The following is a 16,429-nucleotide window of genomic DNA, read 5'->3' as shown; positions in this document are numbered from 1 at the left end:
AAATACTGTTGAAAACAAAAACACCTCAGCAATACTGTAAAATCACATTTGCTTGACTCAACAGATATTGTGAGAGTTCTCCTGTAGTCACAAAGAAACCGTAACAGAAAGGTGTGGGCACACACCTGTAATCCTCGTACTCAGGCTGAGACAGGAGGATTATGAGTTCAGGGCCAGCCTGGGCTACAGAGTGAGTTCCAGAACACCTGGGCCTACACAGAGAAAACCTGTTTTGAAAAGAAAAAAAGATCTTAGCCAGAGAGATATTTATTCATATCTTACCCTTTTTTCTAAAGTTATCTTATGAAAGATACATTCAACAAGGTGGCGGGGGCGGGGGCGGGGGTTGGGGGATGGAGGTCTTGGAGGGCCAGGCATGCTGCTTAATGGTGATGTGGACAGCCCTGAGTCACCAGAAGAGAAGGGAGGGGGAGTGGGGAGAGAAGAAATCAAGAAAGGAATGGAGAAAGAAGAAACAAAACTGCTCAAATTTTAGTCTGGTGATTTAGGCTTAGCGTGAAAAGTCATGATGAAGGCATTAGTGTAGGAAGTGAGGCTCTGCAGGCAGCCCCAGACAATGGCTGGGGCCCAGGGAAACTCAAGTTTGTCCCGACATTCTTCCATATGTTCCTGCCAAGTTGATTTTTTGAGGGAGGGGAAAAGGCCGGTGGAAATTCTGAGGAGTGGTGTGGTATCCTCTCCCAACCCATGCCCTGTGCCACCCAGGAAGAGCCTGGCTAGCAGGAAACAAGCTGTCTGAAGAAGGGGCGAGAACTCCCGAGGCTTGGAAACATGTCTCCTATCTGTGACGTAACCAGCCCGGGCTCCCCAGGCAGAATGGGGCATCCTGGGTCATTTGACCCTGCCCCCTTACTGGCAGGCCAGTGGCTCAGTGTTAAGTAATTTGCCCAAGCTCCAGGTGCTGGGTGGGGCAAATGCAGAGTAGAACTCAGGGCCTTGAACCCTCAAGCTTCTTTTCCTGCATCTTTCTGGCTCTCCCAGTCTGTGCACACCACGAGTGTGCGTGGCCAGGGCATCTGACTTCACCCCAGCTTTCCCTGTTTTCTGAGATTCCATCTCTTTCCATGGGGCCCCACCAAGGCTCCTAGTATGATCCTGATCTCTTTTCAGCGATGAAAGTCCTTCTGCACCTCCCAGCCCTCCTGGCTTCCCTGACCTTGCTCCAGATGGCAGCATCTACCACTTATGGTAAGTGCCATGTTGTATTTGCTTCTTGGAATAGGGCTGCGACAAAAGCACTAGAAGCTGTGTGGCTGGAGACAATACAGATTTAGTCACACATCCCAGAAGGCTAGAAATCCAAGATGAAGGTAATAGAGGGTCATGTTCCTCCTGAAGGCCCTTCCAGCTTCTGATGGCTGCAGACATCTTTAGTATCCTTGGCTTGTAGCTACCCCTGTCTCTGAATGCCCTCTTTGTGTGTCTTTTCCTAAACCCACCATTGACTGGACTTGGGGTTCACGATAATTAGCACGACATTGTCTGAATTAATCGTATCTGCAGAAACTATTTGGAAATAAGACCACATGCTGAACCTTCCAACCAGACACAGTTCAACCCGCTGTAGTCTCCTTGAAGGGAATAGACACTGCCTCTTGTACTCCACACCCCAACCCGAGGGGATCAAGGAGCCCATCTTTCCTTTAATGTCCTTGTCTTCCTTGCTCCAACATCCTGGCTGTTGGGTAAACTCTGATAGGCTTGCTTAAGGGCCCACGAGACCATCTCACCGGAAACCAGGCAGCCCAAACTGAGTGGTCACACTGGACAGGCCATTGTCCTCTTTCCAGGCACTCCACTGGAATTCCAAAGAGCAATTTTTGACATCTTGTTGAAAAGCAGACTGGACTCTTCCCACTCTGTGCCACCTTCTTTTAAGGCTATTGTTCTCAATCAGTGGGTCGAGACTCCTTTGAGGGGATGAACGACCCTTTCACAAGTGTCACCTAAGACCATGGGCAATATCAGCTATTTACATTACAATTCATAACAATACCAAAATTACAGTCATGAAGTAGCACTGAAAATAATTTTATGGCCGGGAAGTCACCATAACATGAGGAACTGTATTCAAGGATCGAAGCATTAGGAAGGTTTAAGGGGGTCTTATGAAATGTCCTCGATTCCCTACCTGCACTCGTTTGAGAGATGAGGTGATGGCTGAGAGGGAAGCCGAAGTAAGGGGGATTTCAGGAGTGATATGTGATGCCCTGCTTCCTGCTTTTCCCTCCCCAAGCTCCAACTGCCAGAACGGCCACCATCCGTGAAACAGTGGATGAGGTCAGGGTGCGGGTCAACAAGGCCTTCCTGGATTCCCGGGACAAGTAAGTGAGACATGTGGACATGTGTGTGAACTCCCTTCTCAGGCGTCCTGTGACTGACAAGTGCACCTAGACCAGCCCCAACAGGCCAGGGAGCCAAAGCAATTATAAAACTTGCCTTTCCACCACTCTCCATCTCCACCTCCACCAAGTATGTACCAAACAGAAACAATAGCTCCCAAATCCCCAAATCCCAGCTTCTAAGGGCCTTGAGAGGACATCTAGTATAACCCCAAAAGGCTTCCCTCCTTGTGGCCCAGGGTTCCCTTTGGTTATGTCTGCCAGGCTCAGGAAGTTTTTCATTTAACTAATACAGTCTGACTTGGGTCAGGTGCTCCAGAAACAGAACCACAAGCATGGAGTCCATGCAGGCAGTTTACAAGAGACGTGTTCTCACTTAAGTGAGGATGCGGTTTGCAGTGTGGCCTCAGCCTGACCAACCCGCCACTACCCAGAGAGACCTAGAGTGTCAGGTGTACCATGGAGCCTGTCCCACCTTGGAGCAAGGGTGTAGAGCTTTCACATACCCACATGAAAGCTGATGTGGCCCTAGGCTTGGGGCTCTAGTGGCAAGAGTTAAGCATGCTGGTGCTATTACTGGGAACCATTAACCAGGCAGCCACAAGGGCTCAGGAGCTAGTGTCAAACAAGGCTACTGGGGTGGTCCTTTGAGACTGCACCCACAGCAGCTGGACAAGGAGCACATAAAACCTCCTGATGGATCTGAGACACCTGATCAGCAGACCAAGCCACCATTACCCCTTGAAGGGGCTGGGACTCATGAAACCAGCCATTTGGACCAGGTTCTTCCCTTAGGAAGTCTACCTTCCACCAGTAGAGCATCTGAAAAACAAGAACCACCATGTGGTCAACCCTGGTGGTGCAGACCTATAGTCAATCCCAGTTACTTGAGGCTGCCATAGGAGGATGGCAAGTTCAAGGCCAGTCTCTATAGCTGAGTAAGTTCAAGGGCAACCTAGGCAATTGGTGAATCAGTAGGAGCTTGTCTCAAAAGAAAAAGGGAAAAGAGAACTGAGGATGCAGCACAGAGTGCTGGCCAAGCAAGTGCAAAGTTGTGGGTTCAATCCCCAGTCCAGGGGAGCAGGAGTGGCAGACACCTTCAATCCTTCATAGTTCTGTCTCTCAGCCTCATCCCTGGGTGAACTCTCTATTCTGTGATTTTTTTTTTTGGTGACTTTTAGATTGCTTTTAGTCCCCAGAAACAGTATCATTTCATGAGTTCAAAGGTCAGTCTAAGGAGGTAAAGTCCCAAGCTGCCGGCTTCCTTGGCTCTGAAGTGCTTGGGCTGTGTGGTGACAAGAGGGAGCCCAAAGGTCCCCTCCCTTGTTCAGGACTCCCCCCACTCTCCTTGGGGGCTGAGTAGAGAGAGAAGCAGGGAAACCAGGGATGGGAAATCCACTAGTCCCAAACAGCTCAGTGGCTTAGCAGGGCCTCTCTTTGGGTACTTTTCTGAGTATATAAAGAAATCTGATGCCAACTCAAAGACCTGGAAAGCTCTCTGGCCTGCACTGAGGGCTCCAAACCTAGGCTTGGGGTATCTGGCTTTAGACATGACCCCACCCTCTCTGGGGTACTGAGCTACACTGTCTCATAAAAACAAAACAAAAAAAATAGGATGTGCGTGGTGTTGTGTGACTTTAATCCAGGCACCCAAGAGGCAGAGCCAGGCATACATATCAAGTCTAAATATCATGGCTAGCCAAAGCCATTGCATGATAAAGTCTTGTGGGTTTTTTTGGTTTGGTTTGGTTTGGTTTGTTTGTTTTTGGTTTGGGGGGTTAGTTTTGGTTTGTTTTTTGTTTGTTTGTTTGTTTGCTTTGTTTTGTTTTTTGAGACAGGATTTCTCTATATAACAGCCCGGGACTTGCTTTGTAGACCAGGCTGGCCTCAAACTCACAGAAATTCCACCTGCCTCCTGAGTTCTGGGGTTAAAGGTGTGTGCCACCATGCCCAGCTTGTTTTGTTTTGTTTTTAAGGACAGCATGATTCTTTTTAGGCTAGGGCTGACCCTCCCTGTGCCCTTGTTCTCATCTCATCAGGCCCTTGGGATAAGCCGTGACACCCATAGCACTGTAAATGGAGCTAATGGCCTAATATGAAGAGAGAAGGCTGCAATGCCTATTGCAGCCAGTGAGGCTGGCTGGTTTTGTGAGAACCCAAGCCATTTTCAATATTTCAGAGCTTTAGAGACAGAGGCCTCTTAGAGAAATCCTCACACACAAGGAAACTGAGGCACAGTGAGGCAAGAGGACTTTCAAGTCCCTAGCCTCTCTGATTTGCTGTAGACTTCAGAGTAGAAGGTCTTAGGGACTCTTGTTTTACACGTGGAAGATAAAGCACTAAGGCTGAGCTTTCCTGAGACATTTGACATTAGGCTGGGTGCTTTTGGCCACAGACTCCACACTAGCTCTAGGGCTGGATTCTTGGGCAGAACTGGAGGCCCATTCATGTCCCAGTCCTAAAATTATTAGGTTATGGGCCTCGGCAGTGTACCAGGAGTTCTCTAGTCTGGATTCATCCATTGCAGGACCTGGGTGGTCTTAAGATGCCCAGTTGGTTCTGACACAGACATCCAGGTACAATCTTCCAGCTGGAATCTGGGACTCTTTTAATCCATGCCCCAGCTTTACTTAAGGTCTGACTTAACTGTGCTTCATAGCCACAGTGGTTTCCTTCTCCCCAAAGAGGTTTCTCCAGCAGCATCAGACAAGATAAGAGAGACAATGCTGAGAGCCCATGTTTACTTCTCAGAACCCTTGTGTCTCTCCCCTGTCCTCACACTCCCCTGCATTTCTCCTGTGAGCCACCGACACACTTCCACAGAGCCAGCTCATGAGCCCCATTGGTTCCTACTGTAGGATGAAGACTGCCATGACCAGCCAGGCTCCTACTACTCGTCACCTCTCAGGGTATCTCAAGCAAGCCAAAGGCCGGACGCGCACAGCCATCCGCATCGGGCAGGTGTGGGAACAGTCTCTAAACAGACTGAGGATGAAGGTGCCCTTGACCAATGCCACAGGTACAGACAACTCACTAGCCCTCTAATGACAGAAAGGGATCTTGAGTACAGACAGCAGCCTCCAAAAGCTGCTAGGGACTATCTACACAAAGAGGCATGTCTGTCTCCCTTCTTAGTTAAACCCAAAGGCCATACTGGCAGAGCTCAGAGGGCCTACGGAGACAGCTAAGCCAATGTCCCTTTTGCGGATGAAAGAACTCGTGACAAGGTTATATTGCCAACTGATAGAGAAGGGACACCTGTGCTTGGAGTGTTATGACAGTTTGTAAAGCTTCTGCCTGGAGGAAATGCCAAAGTCAATAAACAGGGTTTCTGGCCCCAAACCAGGGTCCTCACTACTGTAGATGAAGAGGAGATGTAAGCCACCAATGTCATAGGCATTGTTGGCAGTGTCTCAAGAGGTTGAACTTCTAGCCTGTTCTGGGGAACACCGAACAGTCACCTCTAGTCTGATTCCCTGCCTGCTGCCAGTGTCTCAGAACTCTGCCCTGTTTGGATTTCTCTTCTGTTTCAGGCCAAGGCCTGGACTTGACTTCGCTCTCTTGGGAAGTGGGTTGTGGTCACCCGGCTCCGACAGTGACTTGCAACATGAGCAACCCTTACCGGACCATCACTGGAGACTGTAACAACAGGTGACCCTACCAGCCACCCCCCAGCAAGCATCTCTGTCCCTTGGACATTGGAGGCACAACTTCTGGATCCCTTTGAAGAGAACCCATCTCCAGTGAGGCCACTGTGACCCACTGGGAGGGGCCCTTTCCATGGAGCAGGAAGTCCCATGCCTTGGGGTTGGGAAATTCAAAACTCCACAGTGCAAAGGGCCTCTCCTCCACATCCTCTTTCCCTCCTGCACAGCTCAGGTTAAGAGTACCAGGGTGAAGGTGGGGTGCCAAGAGGTCACCTGCCAAGGGTGAGAGCTGTCTTGCTGGATTTCAGGAAGAATCCAGCGCTGGGATCCGCCAACAGGGCACTGGCTCGATGGCTGCCCGCAGAGTACGAAGACGGGCTCTCCCTCCCCTTCGGGTGGACGCCAGGGAAGACGCGGAATGGCTTCATTCTCCCGCAGGTGAAGAAGGGCGGGGTGCAGGATGGGAGGCAAGGAGACACAGCACCCTGAAAAGGAAAAGGGGAGGCACAAACTCAAATTAGGACTTGCTCCCTAGCGATATGTTCCCCGAACTGCCACGAGAGGGCGGCAGAGCCCGGGACCCAGCCCGGTGGTGGCGGTAATGTCCCAACTGTCACAAGCTTGATACCCTGGGGTCTCCCAGGCAGATGGTTTCCTTGCTCTATTCTACTTGCGCCTACCCTGTCCCAGCCCCTGGAGTGCACCAGCTGTCATTTTACTGCGGGTCTTATCTGTTGGCCTCATCTGAGTTGACAGCTTCTCCCCAGGGTCCTTCTTCCCATGCCCAGAAAACTGGCACGTCTGTCACAGGCATGTCAGCGTCAGCTTGCCTTGGTTTTCTCTCTTCATAGTAGGGATGCTTGACCACTGTCCAGTCACACAGACGTAGGTTCAATTCCATCCCTACCCCTTTGTAGCTGCAGGACCAGGAGCTTTGACTCTCCTGCTAAGGTCGGGTCCTCATCTACAAAGTTACCAAGCACCCCACCTCACACGCGTCTGTTGGGGATTGCATTGTAGGTCCCCAACAATCTGTGGTTGGATCTGACTCCGCAAAGCATGCTTTCCTCCAACCTAACCCCCCCCCTCCTCTCCATGTGCAGCCCCGTGACGTCTCTAACCAGATTCTTGGCTATCTGAATGAGGAGGAAACTCTGGACCAAAACAGATCCCTGCTCTTCATGCAATGGGGTCAAATCGTGGACCACGACCTGGACTTTGCCCCTGAAACTGAGATGGGGAGTGACAGCTACTCCAAAGCCCAGTGTGAAGAACAGTGTATCCAGGGAGACAACTGCTTCCCCATCATGGTAGGCCTCTGCATCCAGATAGATGTCCCTGACAAGCCCCTTGCAACTTCCACGTAGCACGTATTCCCAGCCCAATGATCAGGGTCTCTCGACAGCTTTGAATGCTGACACCATAGCTTCACATCTATTCATGTGCTTATCCATCCACTCGGTAATTAAGCAATCGCAACCTACTCTGTGCCAGGGAATGATGCGAGCACCAGGGATTCAACAGTAAGATATTGTATTCGTTCTCAAGGACAACAGGCTGATGTGGAAATGAGCAGGTGAACTATTGACAGAGTTGGGAAGTCTGAGCTTGTCTATACCACCCAGCAGCATCTAAGTCTCTTGTCTCCTGGGGGACTTACTTGAAACCCAGAATCTCAAGCCTCCCCCTCCCAGATATTGAGAGATAGAATCTGAATTTTATCAAGACAGATCCATCCATTCTACCCACCAACCCCCTTCCCGCCTTGAGTTCATCCTATACTTAGTTTGTGGAATTCTGTTGTATGTTGCCCCGAAGGAAGACTTCCTTTTCCAGAAGGAGCTGGAAAGCAGATTTGTAGCTCAGTGAGCAGCAAGGACATGGAATGCCCAGCAGGAGAGGGGATTGCAATGGTCTCCTCTTCTTTTTTTTAAGATTTTATTTATTTATTTAGTTATTTAGTTATTTATTATGTATACAGCATTCTGCTTCCATGTATATCTGCACACCAGAAGAGGGCACCAGATCTCATAACGGATGGTTGTGAGCCACCATGTGGTTGCTGGGAATTGAACTCAAGACCTCTGGAAGAGCAGTCAGTGCATTTCTCCAGCCCTGGTCTCCTCTTCTTAACCATAGAGTTTGCCTTTAGAGAATTATTTGTTTACTCGACAACAAATCAAGACTCTGTGTTGTGGTGCAAAAAAAAAAAAAAAATCTGCACCATGGGCTGAGGCTGATCTGGACTTGAGTCTCACATCTTTCCCCCCTAGTTTATGGGTGCTGGGACAAGTTAATTTATTGAGACTGTTTCTCATGTGTAAGAGACTCACAGGCTCTCTGGGGGACAGAATGAGGTGAAGTATGCATTCCAGGCTGGCACGTGGAATTCCCGGGTTGCTATTTCAGGACTAATTAGTAAGGCTCATGTCATATGCTGCTTGCCTGTCTGGGCTCTCAGGAAACCCTGCCATTTCTGAGCTCTTGCTGTGAAAGAATGAATCATTACTTTCTGCTCTTGCACTAATGAACTTGGGAGTGTTATGGGCCCTCGAAGTGTAACGTCAGCAGGAGGCATCGAGGGCCAGTGTCTGCCAAAAGTCCCACAAGAGTGCATGAGCATCTTTTCGACCAGAGTGACCCTGGGAAGGGTGGCCAGGGGACAGATGTTTTGTCCCTGTGCCGTCACTTTCCAACCCATCTCTCTACAGTTTCCTGAGGGTGACCCTAAATTGAAGACTCAGGGGAAATGCATGCCTTTCTTCAGAGCTGGATTTGTCTGCCCCACATCACCCTACCAGTCCCTGGCCAGAGAGCAAATCAATGCTCTAACCTCTTTCATGGATGCTAGCATGGTGTATGGTTCGGAGCCAAGCCTGGCAAATCGACTTCGAAACCTCAGCAGCCCCCTGGGTCTCCTGGCTGTCAATGAAGAGGTCTCAGACCATGGACTGCCCCTCCTGCCTTTTGTCAGTGTGAAGCCCAGCCCCTGTGAGGTCATTAACAAAACTGCTGGTGTGCCCTGCTTCTTGGCAGGTGAGTCTAGCCTAGAAAAAAAAAAAAAAAAGCAAGGGGCTAAGGGGCAAAGGGATCATCCAGGGAAGCTGCTCCATCTCAGCATCTTTTCAGGAAAATACCCAAGCCTCCACTATCTGTAGCACGCCCCAAGCCATTTGTACCACTGAACTAGGAGTAGAGAAAGGGCCCAGATGAAGAAAGAATCTAAGAACAAGTGTTCACTGTAGAACAAAATGAGTCCAGAAAAAAAATACAAAGAAAACCCACATATCCCCATCACCCACCAAAGTTAGTCATTACTGTTTTAATACAAACCTTTCTCGGATTCTCTATCACAGGCATACTTCTAGCCCAGCTTGGTGGCACAGTTCCATAATCCCACCACAGACCTCACGGCCCATCTGTCTGTCCTCTCCACCTGATTTCCTTTAGACTACCTTGAAGGAGGGGCTTTAGAGAGAGAGTCCTGGGGGCTCCCCATCTTTCTATGTGCAGGTTCCTAGTCCTGCTTAGAGAGAACCCATCTTCCTGCCTTTGGGACTTTTAGGAGACTCCCGAGCCTCGGAGCAGATCTTGCTGGCCACATCCCATACACTCTTTCTCCGGGAGCACAACCGACTAGCCAGGGAACTGAAAAGACTCAACCCCCATTGGGATGGTGAGACGATCTATCAGGAAGCCAGGAGAATCATGGGAGCCCTCATACAGGTATGGAGACAGGAGCACCTGCCACTGCCAGCCGCCTGTGCCAGCTCCCACCTCTGTTTTCTGTTTGGTAACTTCCAGCTGCATGCTCTTTTCCACAATCTTCCTCACTCCTTCCTCTCTTTTGCTTCTCTCCAAGCGCCTGGTCAGCTCCCTGCTTTAAAATGTATCCCCATGTTCCAGATGGGGGGAGTCATCCTTGTGTGGTCCCTCCATGAGCCTGCTCCATTGCCATTGGGGAGACCACAGGTTCTCTCATGCTTAGGGCCGTTCCCTTGCAATGATACCCTTCAGCTATCTTAATTTCTCTTCTTTTTGAATTTGCTCTCTATAAGCTATGTGCCATAGACATACTTGATTTTGGATTGCTTTATCAACTAACTGAAAGAGACTTAGAAAGGTTGGTGTGTGTGTGTGTGTGTGTGTGTGTGGTGTGTGTGTGTGTGTGTTTGATTGTGGTTTGATTTTAAGATAGGATTTCATTTAGCCCACATTAGCCATGACCTCCTGATACTCCAGCCTCTACCTTCTGAGGTCTGAGCTCATGAGTGTTCCATATCATATCTGGCAGCTAAGTAGTTAGACCTTTTATATATTGTTCTTAGGGTCTAGTTTGCTAGAGGTTCTATGTTAGCCTATTTTCTCCCTGTTGTGTGGATTACTAAATTTTGCTCGTCTTTCCCATGTCTAGCCTCTGTCATTTCCACTCTACTGCTAAATTGACTCAAGCTTATTAATGCTGTTATTATTACTATTATCTCAAGTAGTGCATTTTCAATTTTATTTCTTTTTTACCTTTTTAAAACTTCTTTGCAGAGAAGTTTCCCTTTTCCTACTGGTTTCAGGAAAATCTGTATTCTGATGAGGCATTTTTTAAGATGGTGACTTTAAAATCATTATCAGCTGTAGGGTAGGGTTGCAGCTCAGTGGTAGAGTGCAGGCCTAGCACAGTCCAGGCTCTACATTCAATCTGAAACACTGCAGCAAATAAATAAAATACTATGTGTTTGTCTGTGTGCTTGGGGGTGTGCACATATGTTTGGGGGTTTGCATGTATGTATACATGTGTATGTGGAGGCCAGAGGTCAGCCTCCCTCGTGTGTCATTACTTCAGAAACCTAAACACATACTTTAGCTTTGAACTTACAAAGTAGGCTAGACTGGCCCGCTCACAAGTTGCAGGGATCTACTGCCTCTGCCTCCCCAGCTCTGGGTTCTGGGGATCAAAGCCAGGTCTTTGTGCTTGCAAGGCAAAGCGCTCTACTGACTGGACCATCTCCCCAGAGCTGCATAAAATCTTTAGGAACTAACTGTCTGACTCCTGTCGGCATCGGCATCAGTTGATCACATTTTCTCACTCAAACTGTGACTTTCCTGGTTCATGGTATTACTGAACATTCCAGTGACTTTAATACTATCTGAATCTTTACTCTAGCTTGTCTTGACCCTGCTTAGGTCTAGCACATAGGTTCTAGTGTGATTTTGTTTCTGTTCCAGTGACAGGTTGGTTCCGAGTCCTTCCTGTGCCCTGTGGTCCTCTTCATTCTTCCAGTGCATGTGACCTTCCAATTCTGTTCCTGCTGGTGCTGATTCAGGGCACCAAAGTTAGTCGGATTTTTTTGTTTTTTTTTTTGTTTTGTTTTGTTTTGTTTTGTTTTTTTTCTGGCTGCCTGATGTTGCTAAGCAACCTCCTTATAGAAGCAGAAGCCACCATGCCTGGGTCTCCTTGGTGAGGAGCCAAGGGTGAGAGGAAATAGGGTTCCACTGCCCCCACAGAAGGCTGAGATGGTCTGTGGTCTGGAGCACAGGAAGGAGGAGCCCCTGAGGAGCAGGGAAGACTTGGCTAGGGTTCTCAGGAGCTCTCTGCTAGTCTGCACTGGATTTCCCTGGCCCTTAGTCTCTGAAAAGAGAGCAGGCATATCTTGGCTTCTTTTTGTATATCTCTATTGGAGGTTTTAGGCTGCCAAACTCCTCTGTACCCACTTCTGTCTGGGGGTAGAACTCACCACATGGTCATTCCTCAAATTCTAGGGTAACCCAGACGTTCCTATTCTTGTTCTAGCTTTTAGAGTATCTTCTTGAAATTTTAACTTATGTGTCTCTATGTGTAGTCCAAAGGGGGTGTGAGGTCCCTGGAGCTGGAGTTACAGATAGCTATGACCCTTCTGATATGGGTGCTGGGACTGGACTCAGGTCCTCTAGGAGAGATGCAAGTGCTCTTAACCATGGAGCCATCTATCCAGTCTCACTAGTCTCTTGTTGCACAGGCTGGTCTCAAACTCACTGTGTAGACAAAGCTGACCTCGAACACCCAGTCCTCATGCCTTCACACCACCAGTCCTGGGATTAGAGGTGTGTATCACCATAGCCATGGGTTATTGTTGTTGTCATCATTTTAGGGTTGTTTGTTCAAGTTGGAAATAGGAATCTCACTATGTAGCCCAGGCTGGTCTCAAATTGGAATATCTCCTGCCTCAGCTTCTGGAATCCTAGGATTATTGACATGTATCACCACACCAGATCAGAGTCCTTTTATTATTTCCTGGTGAATAATTTCCATTATTTATTTACAATAAGCAGATGGTTATAACTGGAATTTCTTTCTTGTCAGGTCCCACCGCCCTTCAGCCTCCAAATAAGCACACAAAGACTTATATTAATTATTAAACTTTTGGCTGATGGCTAGGGCTTCTTATTGGCTAGCTCTGTCTTAATTATTAACCCATTTCTATAAATCTATGTATTTCCATGTGGTCTTGGCTTACCAGAGAATGCCCAGACCTGTTACTCCTTTGGTGGTTACATGGCATCTCTCCGAGGTCTATCTCTGCCCACCTTTCCCAGAATTCTCCTCGTCTCTTAGTCCTGCCTGTCTTCCTGCCTCTATTGTCCAAACAGTGTTTTATTCATCAACCAATAAGAGAAACATATATACAGAAGGACATCCCCATCGTAGGGGAAAAGAAAATAAGGCTATACTACCTTGTTCTAAAACCAAAGACACCCCCCATTTTTAATTATAAAGATGACCTATTTCCATATAAAACATTACAGCCAGAAATCCTGTAGTTAAAGCCAGAGTATCAAATTGAAATTACCAGTTAGTATAATCTATGTGAAGATATCATGATAAATAGCTGAAAGGATGACAGGATTGATTAGCAATGTCTGCCATGGTCATAGGAATGGAAACTGGGTACAAATGTTATTCATTTGCCATTCTCTTGGCAGCTGTTCCTCTCCAGCCTCCCATCGCAGAGAGGTTTACACCTTTTCATGTCCTTTCCTCATGACTTGTTTCTCCCTTCAGATTATCACCTTTAGGGACTATCTCCCCATCCTACTGGGTGATGAGCTGCAGAAGTGGATACCCCCATACCAAGGCTACAGAGAAACTGTAGACCCGAGAATTTCCAATGTCTTCACCTTTGCTTTCCGCTTTGGTCACTTGGAAGTCCCCTCTACTGTATCCCGCCTGGATGAGAATTATCAGCCATGGGGTTCAGAACCTGAGCTCCCCCTGCACAAGCTCTTCTTCAACACCTGGAGGGTGGTCAAAGATGGTGAGTCTTCTCAGGGAAGTGTTCTTGCCTGAGCCCTCTCATTCCCCAACCAGCTTGTAGGGACTCCTGGTATGAGAATCACCTTCCAGACATTTCCATTGTGAACTTGGACAAGGGAATTCATCTCACCATGTCTTAATTTCCATGTTTGTAAAATGAGGGCAACAATAATACTTATGTCGTCAGATAGCAAATGAAATGAGATAGATGTGTAACACACCCTATTGTAATTCCCAAGACACAGGAGTGATTAGTGAATAATAGCTATTTCTTCCTTCCGGCTTCCCATTTGTGTAAGATTCTTCTGTCTTTTCCTACCCTAGGCATTGCTGCACTCTGAAAACAGATTTGTGAGCTTGGTAAATTGTTCTGTTCTAGAACCTTCTACCTCCATGAGGAGTCATAGGCTGAGTGCAGCTTTTTTATTCCTCAGTCAAAATTGACTTTCCTTCCCAGTTAACCAGTCAGGGCTTTTCCTGAAGATATAAGATCATTCTTCCTCTAGGGCAATGTGTAGAAAGCCTCTTGCTATTCATTCACCCATCAGGCCATGAGTGACCTTTTCTGTCACCTCAGAAACTGTAACCTGGACTCCTCATACCCTGGGACAAAGGGAAGGCTGCATTGTGCTCTTTCTCTCCAGTCAGAGCTACCTGGTCATTCCCATTTCCTATTGAGAGAAGGTATCTGGGACAGAGAGGGCCCAGCATGGAAGATGTCCTCACCCTATTCCGATCTGAAGAATGGCCTTTGGTGTCCCTCTGCAGGTGGAATTGATCCTCTGGTTCGAGGCCTGCTGGCCAAGAAAGCCAAACTGTCACATCAGGATAAAATGATGACAGGGGAACTCCGTAACATGCTGTTCCAGCCGAATCACACCATTCATGGCTTCGACCTCGCTGCCATCAACATACAGCGGACCCGAGACCATGGACAGCCTGGTGAGTGGGTCTGGGGACTCAGCTGGTCTGGAGAACTTTCTGGCTACCTACTGAGGCTCTTGGACACGTTCCTCTGGAACTCCAAGGAGCAATTTAATCCTAAAGCTAGAGACAAGCCCATTTTAAAAACCCACATAAGACATCCAGGAAATGAAATCTTCCATTTTCCTAACGTGGAGATGTGAATACACCCCTGCCGTTACCTTAGTGTCACAGAAGAGAACGAGAGCAACAACTAACATTAAACCAGTTTAAAAGCCCAGAATAGAAAGAAGTGCCAGATGTGGTGCTATCAACATGCAATCCCAATACTCCAGAGGCCAGGGCAAGAAGACTGTCCATTCAAAGTTAACATGAGCTCTGCAGAAAAACCCTAACAGGAAGAAGGAGGAAAGGGGAGGGTGAGGGGAGGGGAGGAGGGAGATCTGGTGGAGTTTTTGTTTGTACACATGAAAAGCAATTTTGTTGTGACTAAAAGCTAGATTGCTTGAGTTCAAATCCCAGCCCTGACATTTACTAGTTGTCTGAATTGCTTCTCTCATTTGCTATGATAATATACCTGGCAAACACAACTGAAGGATGGGCTTAAATTGGCTCAAGGTTTGAAGGTACAGTCAGCCCGTCCTGCAGGGAAGGCACGGTGTTGGCAACGTGAGACAGCCGCTCACAGTGAATCCATGGTCAGGAAGCAACAAGAGATGGGTGCTGGTGCAGCGCCTTCCTCTTTATTTTGGTTCACAGGCTATTGCTGCCCAAGTTCAGGGTGGATCTTCCCACCGAAATTAACTCTATGGAGAAACTCCCTCATGAGCATGCCCAGAGATGTCTCCAAATACAGTCTAGGTCTTTTCACATTGGCAATCAGTATCAACAATAACACTAGTTATAGGATTTGAGTCAAGCTTCAACAGCTTCGCTCTTATTGTGTGCATGGCACTTGGTACAGTGAGTCACAGGTAAGCTGTCGACAACACTCGCCCAAGACTGGAGAGCCACAGATGAAAAGACATGCATTATATTTCTCTTATCCTAAAAGCTCTGATGCCAGACTTGCCCAGCTTCTGGAAGTAGAGCGGTTACATCCCCAAGGGAGAACACAAGTGACATGTCCCTGGGATGAGCCAGTCCTATCTTCCTTCCCCTAGGGTACAACTCCTGGAGGGCTTTCTGTGGCTTGTCACAGCCAAAGACGCTGGAAGAGCTGAGTGCTGTGCTGGGAAATGAGGTACTGGCCAAGAAGCTGATGGGTCTCTACGGAACCCCTGACAACATTGATATCTGGTTAGGGGCCATCGCTGAACCCCTGGTCCGCAGGGGTCGGGTAGGGCCTCTCCTGACCTGTCTCCTGGGCCAGCAGTTCCAGCGAATCCGAGATGGAGACAGGCAAGTGAAGTCATTGTCTGGGGTGAGGAGCTCTTCCCTTAGGCAGGGGTCCCCAGTGTTCTTCTCGAGGTCTGACTCCATACCTCACCCTAGGAGGGGTTTTCCATGTTCCCAAGGATGTCCTATGGCAGTGGGGGGAGCAGTTAGCCACTGGACTGTGTGACATGACCCTGCTCTGTCCTTGTAGGTTCTGGTGGGAGAACCCTGGGGTCTTCACAGAGAAGCAGCGGGACTCTCTACAGAAGGTGTCCTTTTCAAGACTTGTGTGTGACAACACTGGCATCAACAAGGTCCCGCTGAACCCATTCCGGGCCAACAGCTACCCCCACGGCTTTGTGGACTGCTCTGCTATTGAGAAGCTTGACCTCACCCCCTGGGCCTCAGGGCAGAAGTAGGAACCTCCTGCCCACGGCTTCCTACATGGCAGATGCCCGTGGTCCAAGATGCCATTTCAAACAAGTTCAGTGACCTGGTCCTTTCGAGTTGGGCACCCAAGTCCCAAGTCTTCATTTCTCACCTCCTCCAGATAATGGGCAAAGGCTGCCTCAGCCTTTCTAGCCCTTCCACTTGCTCCCACCACTTCTAAGCCACCATCACAGCCTGTGGAAACCACCCTCTAACATGATGCCCCTCCAGCTTGTCAGATGTCACCTGCCCTCTTCCTGAATGAGCACTGGCTGAAGCTGCGACCTCTGACCCTTATGTTTCCTCCTCTCCCACCCCCCAGACTATATGACAAGCATCCTGAGCCAGAGACTGTCGCCTGCTTCTAGGTGTGGCTTGTGGCACTCAGCCTGGTGTTCACACAA

At 48.5% G+C, this 16,429-nt stretch overlaps 1 protein-coding gene across 2 annotated transcripts; it reads left to right on the top strand.

Moving 5' to 3' along the window:
• The first annotated feature begins 1,133 nt into the window (after nucleotides 1-1,133).
• On the top strand, nucleotides 1,134-16,419 carry Lpo (lactoperoxidase). Of its 2 annotated transcripts, XM_035448284.1 has the most exons (12): nucleotides 1,134-1,209; nucleotides 2,258-2,345; nucleotides 5,222-5,382; nucleotides 5,897-6,014; nucleotides 6,319-6,448; nucleotides 7,114-7,320; nucleotides 8,722-9,046; nucleotides 9,576-9,736; nucleotides 13,044-13,296; nucleotides 14,064-14,237; nucleotides 15,383-15,620; nucleotides 15,808-16,419. In XM_035448284.1, exons 1-12 carry the CDS (start codon nucleotides 1,134-1,136, stop codon nucleotides 16,013-16,015), a joined length of 2,139 nt encoding a protein of 712 aa, XP_035304175.1. In that variant the 3' UTR covers nucleotides 16,016-16,419. The 2 variants fall into 2 exon arrangements, with proteins under 2 accessions (XP_035304175.1, XP_035304176.1); XM_035448285.1 differs by lacking the exons at nucleotides 2,258-2,345; nucleotides 5,222-5,382.
• The last annotated feature ends 10 nt before the right edge of the window (nucleotides 16,420-16,429 follow it).

The sequence above is a fragment of the Cricetulus griseus genome, chromosome 7 (assembly GCF_003668045.3).
Source record: "Cricetulus griseus strain 17A/GY chromosome 7, alternate assembly CriGri-PICRH-1.0, whole genome shotgun sequence".
NCBI lineage: Eukaryota > Metazoa > Chordata > Mammalia > Rodentia > Cricetidae > Cricetulus > Cricetulus griseus.
The sequence above is the reverse complement of the archived record's forward strand: the minus strand, read 5'-3'. Positions and strand labels throughout refer to the sequence as shown.

Excerpts from the sequence above, each read along its gene's own strand:
- Lpo (XM_035448284.1), top strand. The coding sequence starts at position 1,134 with ATGAAAGTCCTTCTGCACCTCCCAGCCCTCCTGGCTTCCCTGACCTTG. Across the intron at positions 1,210-2,257 it reads GGCAGCATCTACCACTTATG|CTCCAACTGCCAGAACGGCC; the intron begins GTAAGTGCCATG and ends TCCCTCCCCAAG. Across the intron at positions 14,238-15,382 it reads CCGAGACCATGGACAGCCTG|GGTACAACTCCTGGAGGGCT; the intron begins GTGAGTGGGTCT and ends TCCTTCCCCTAG.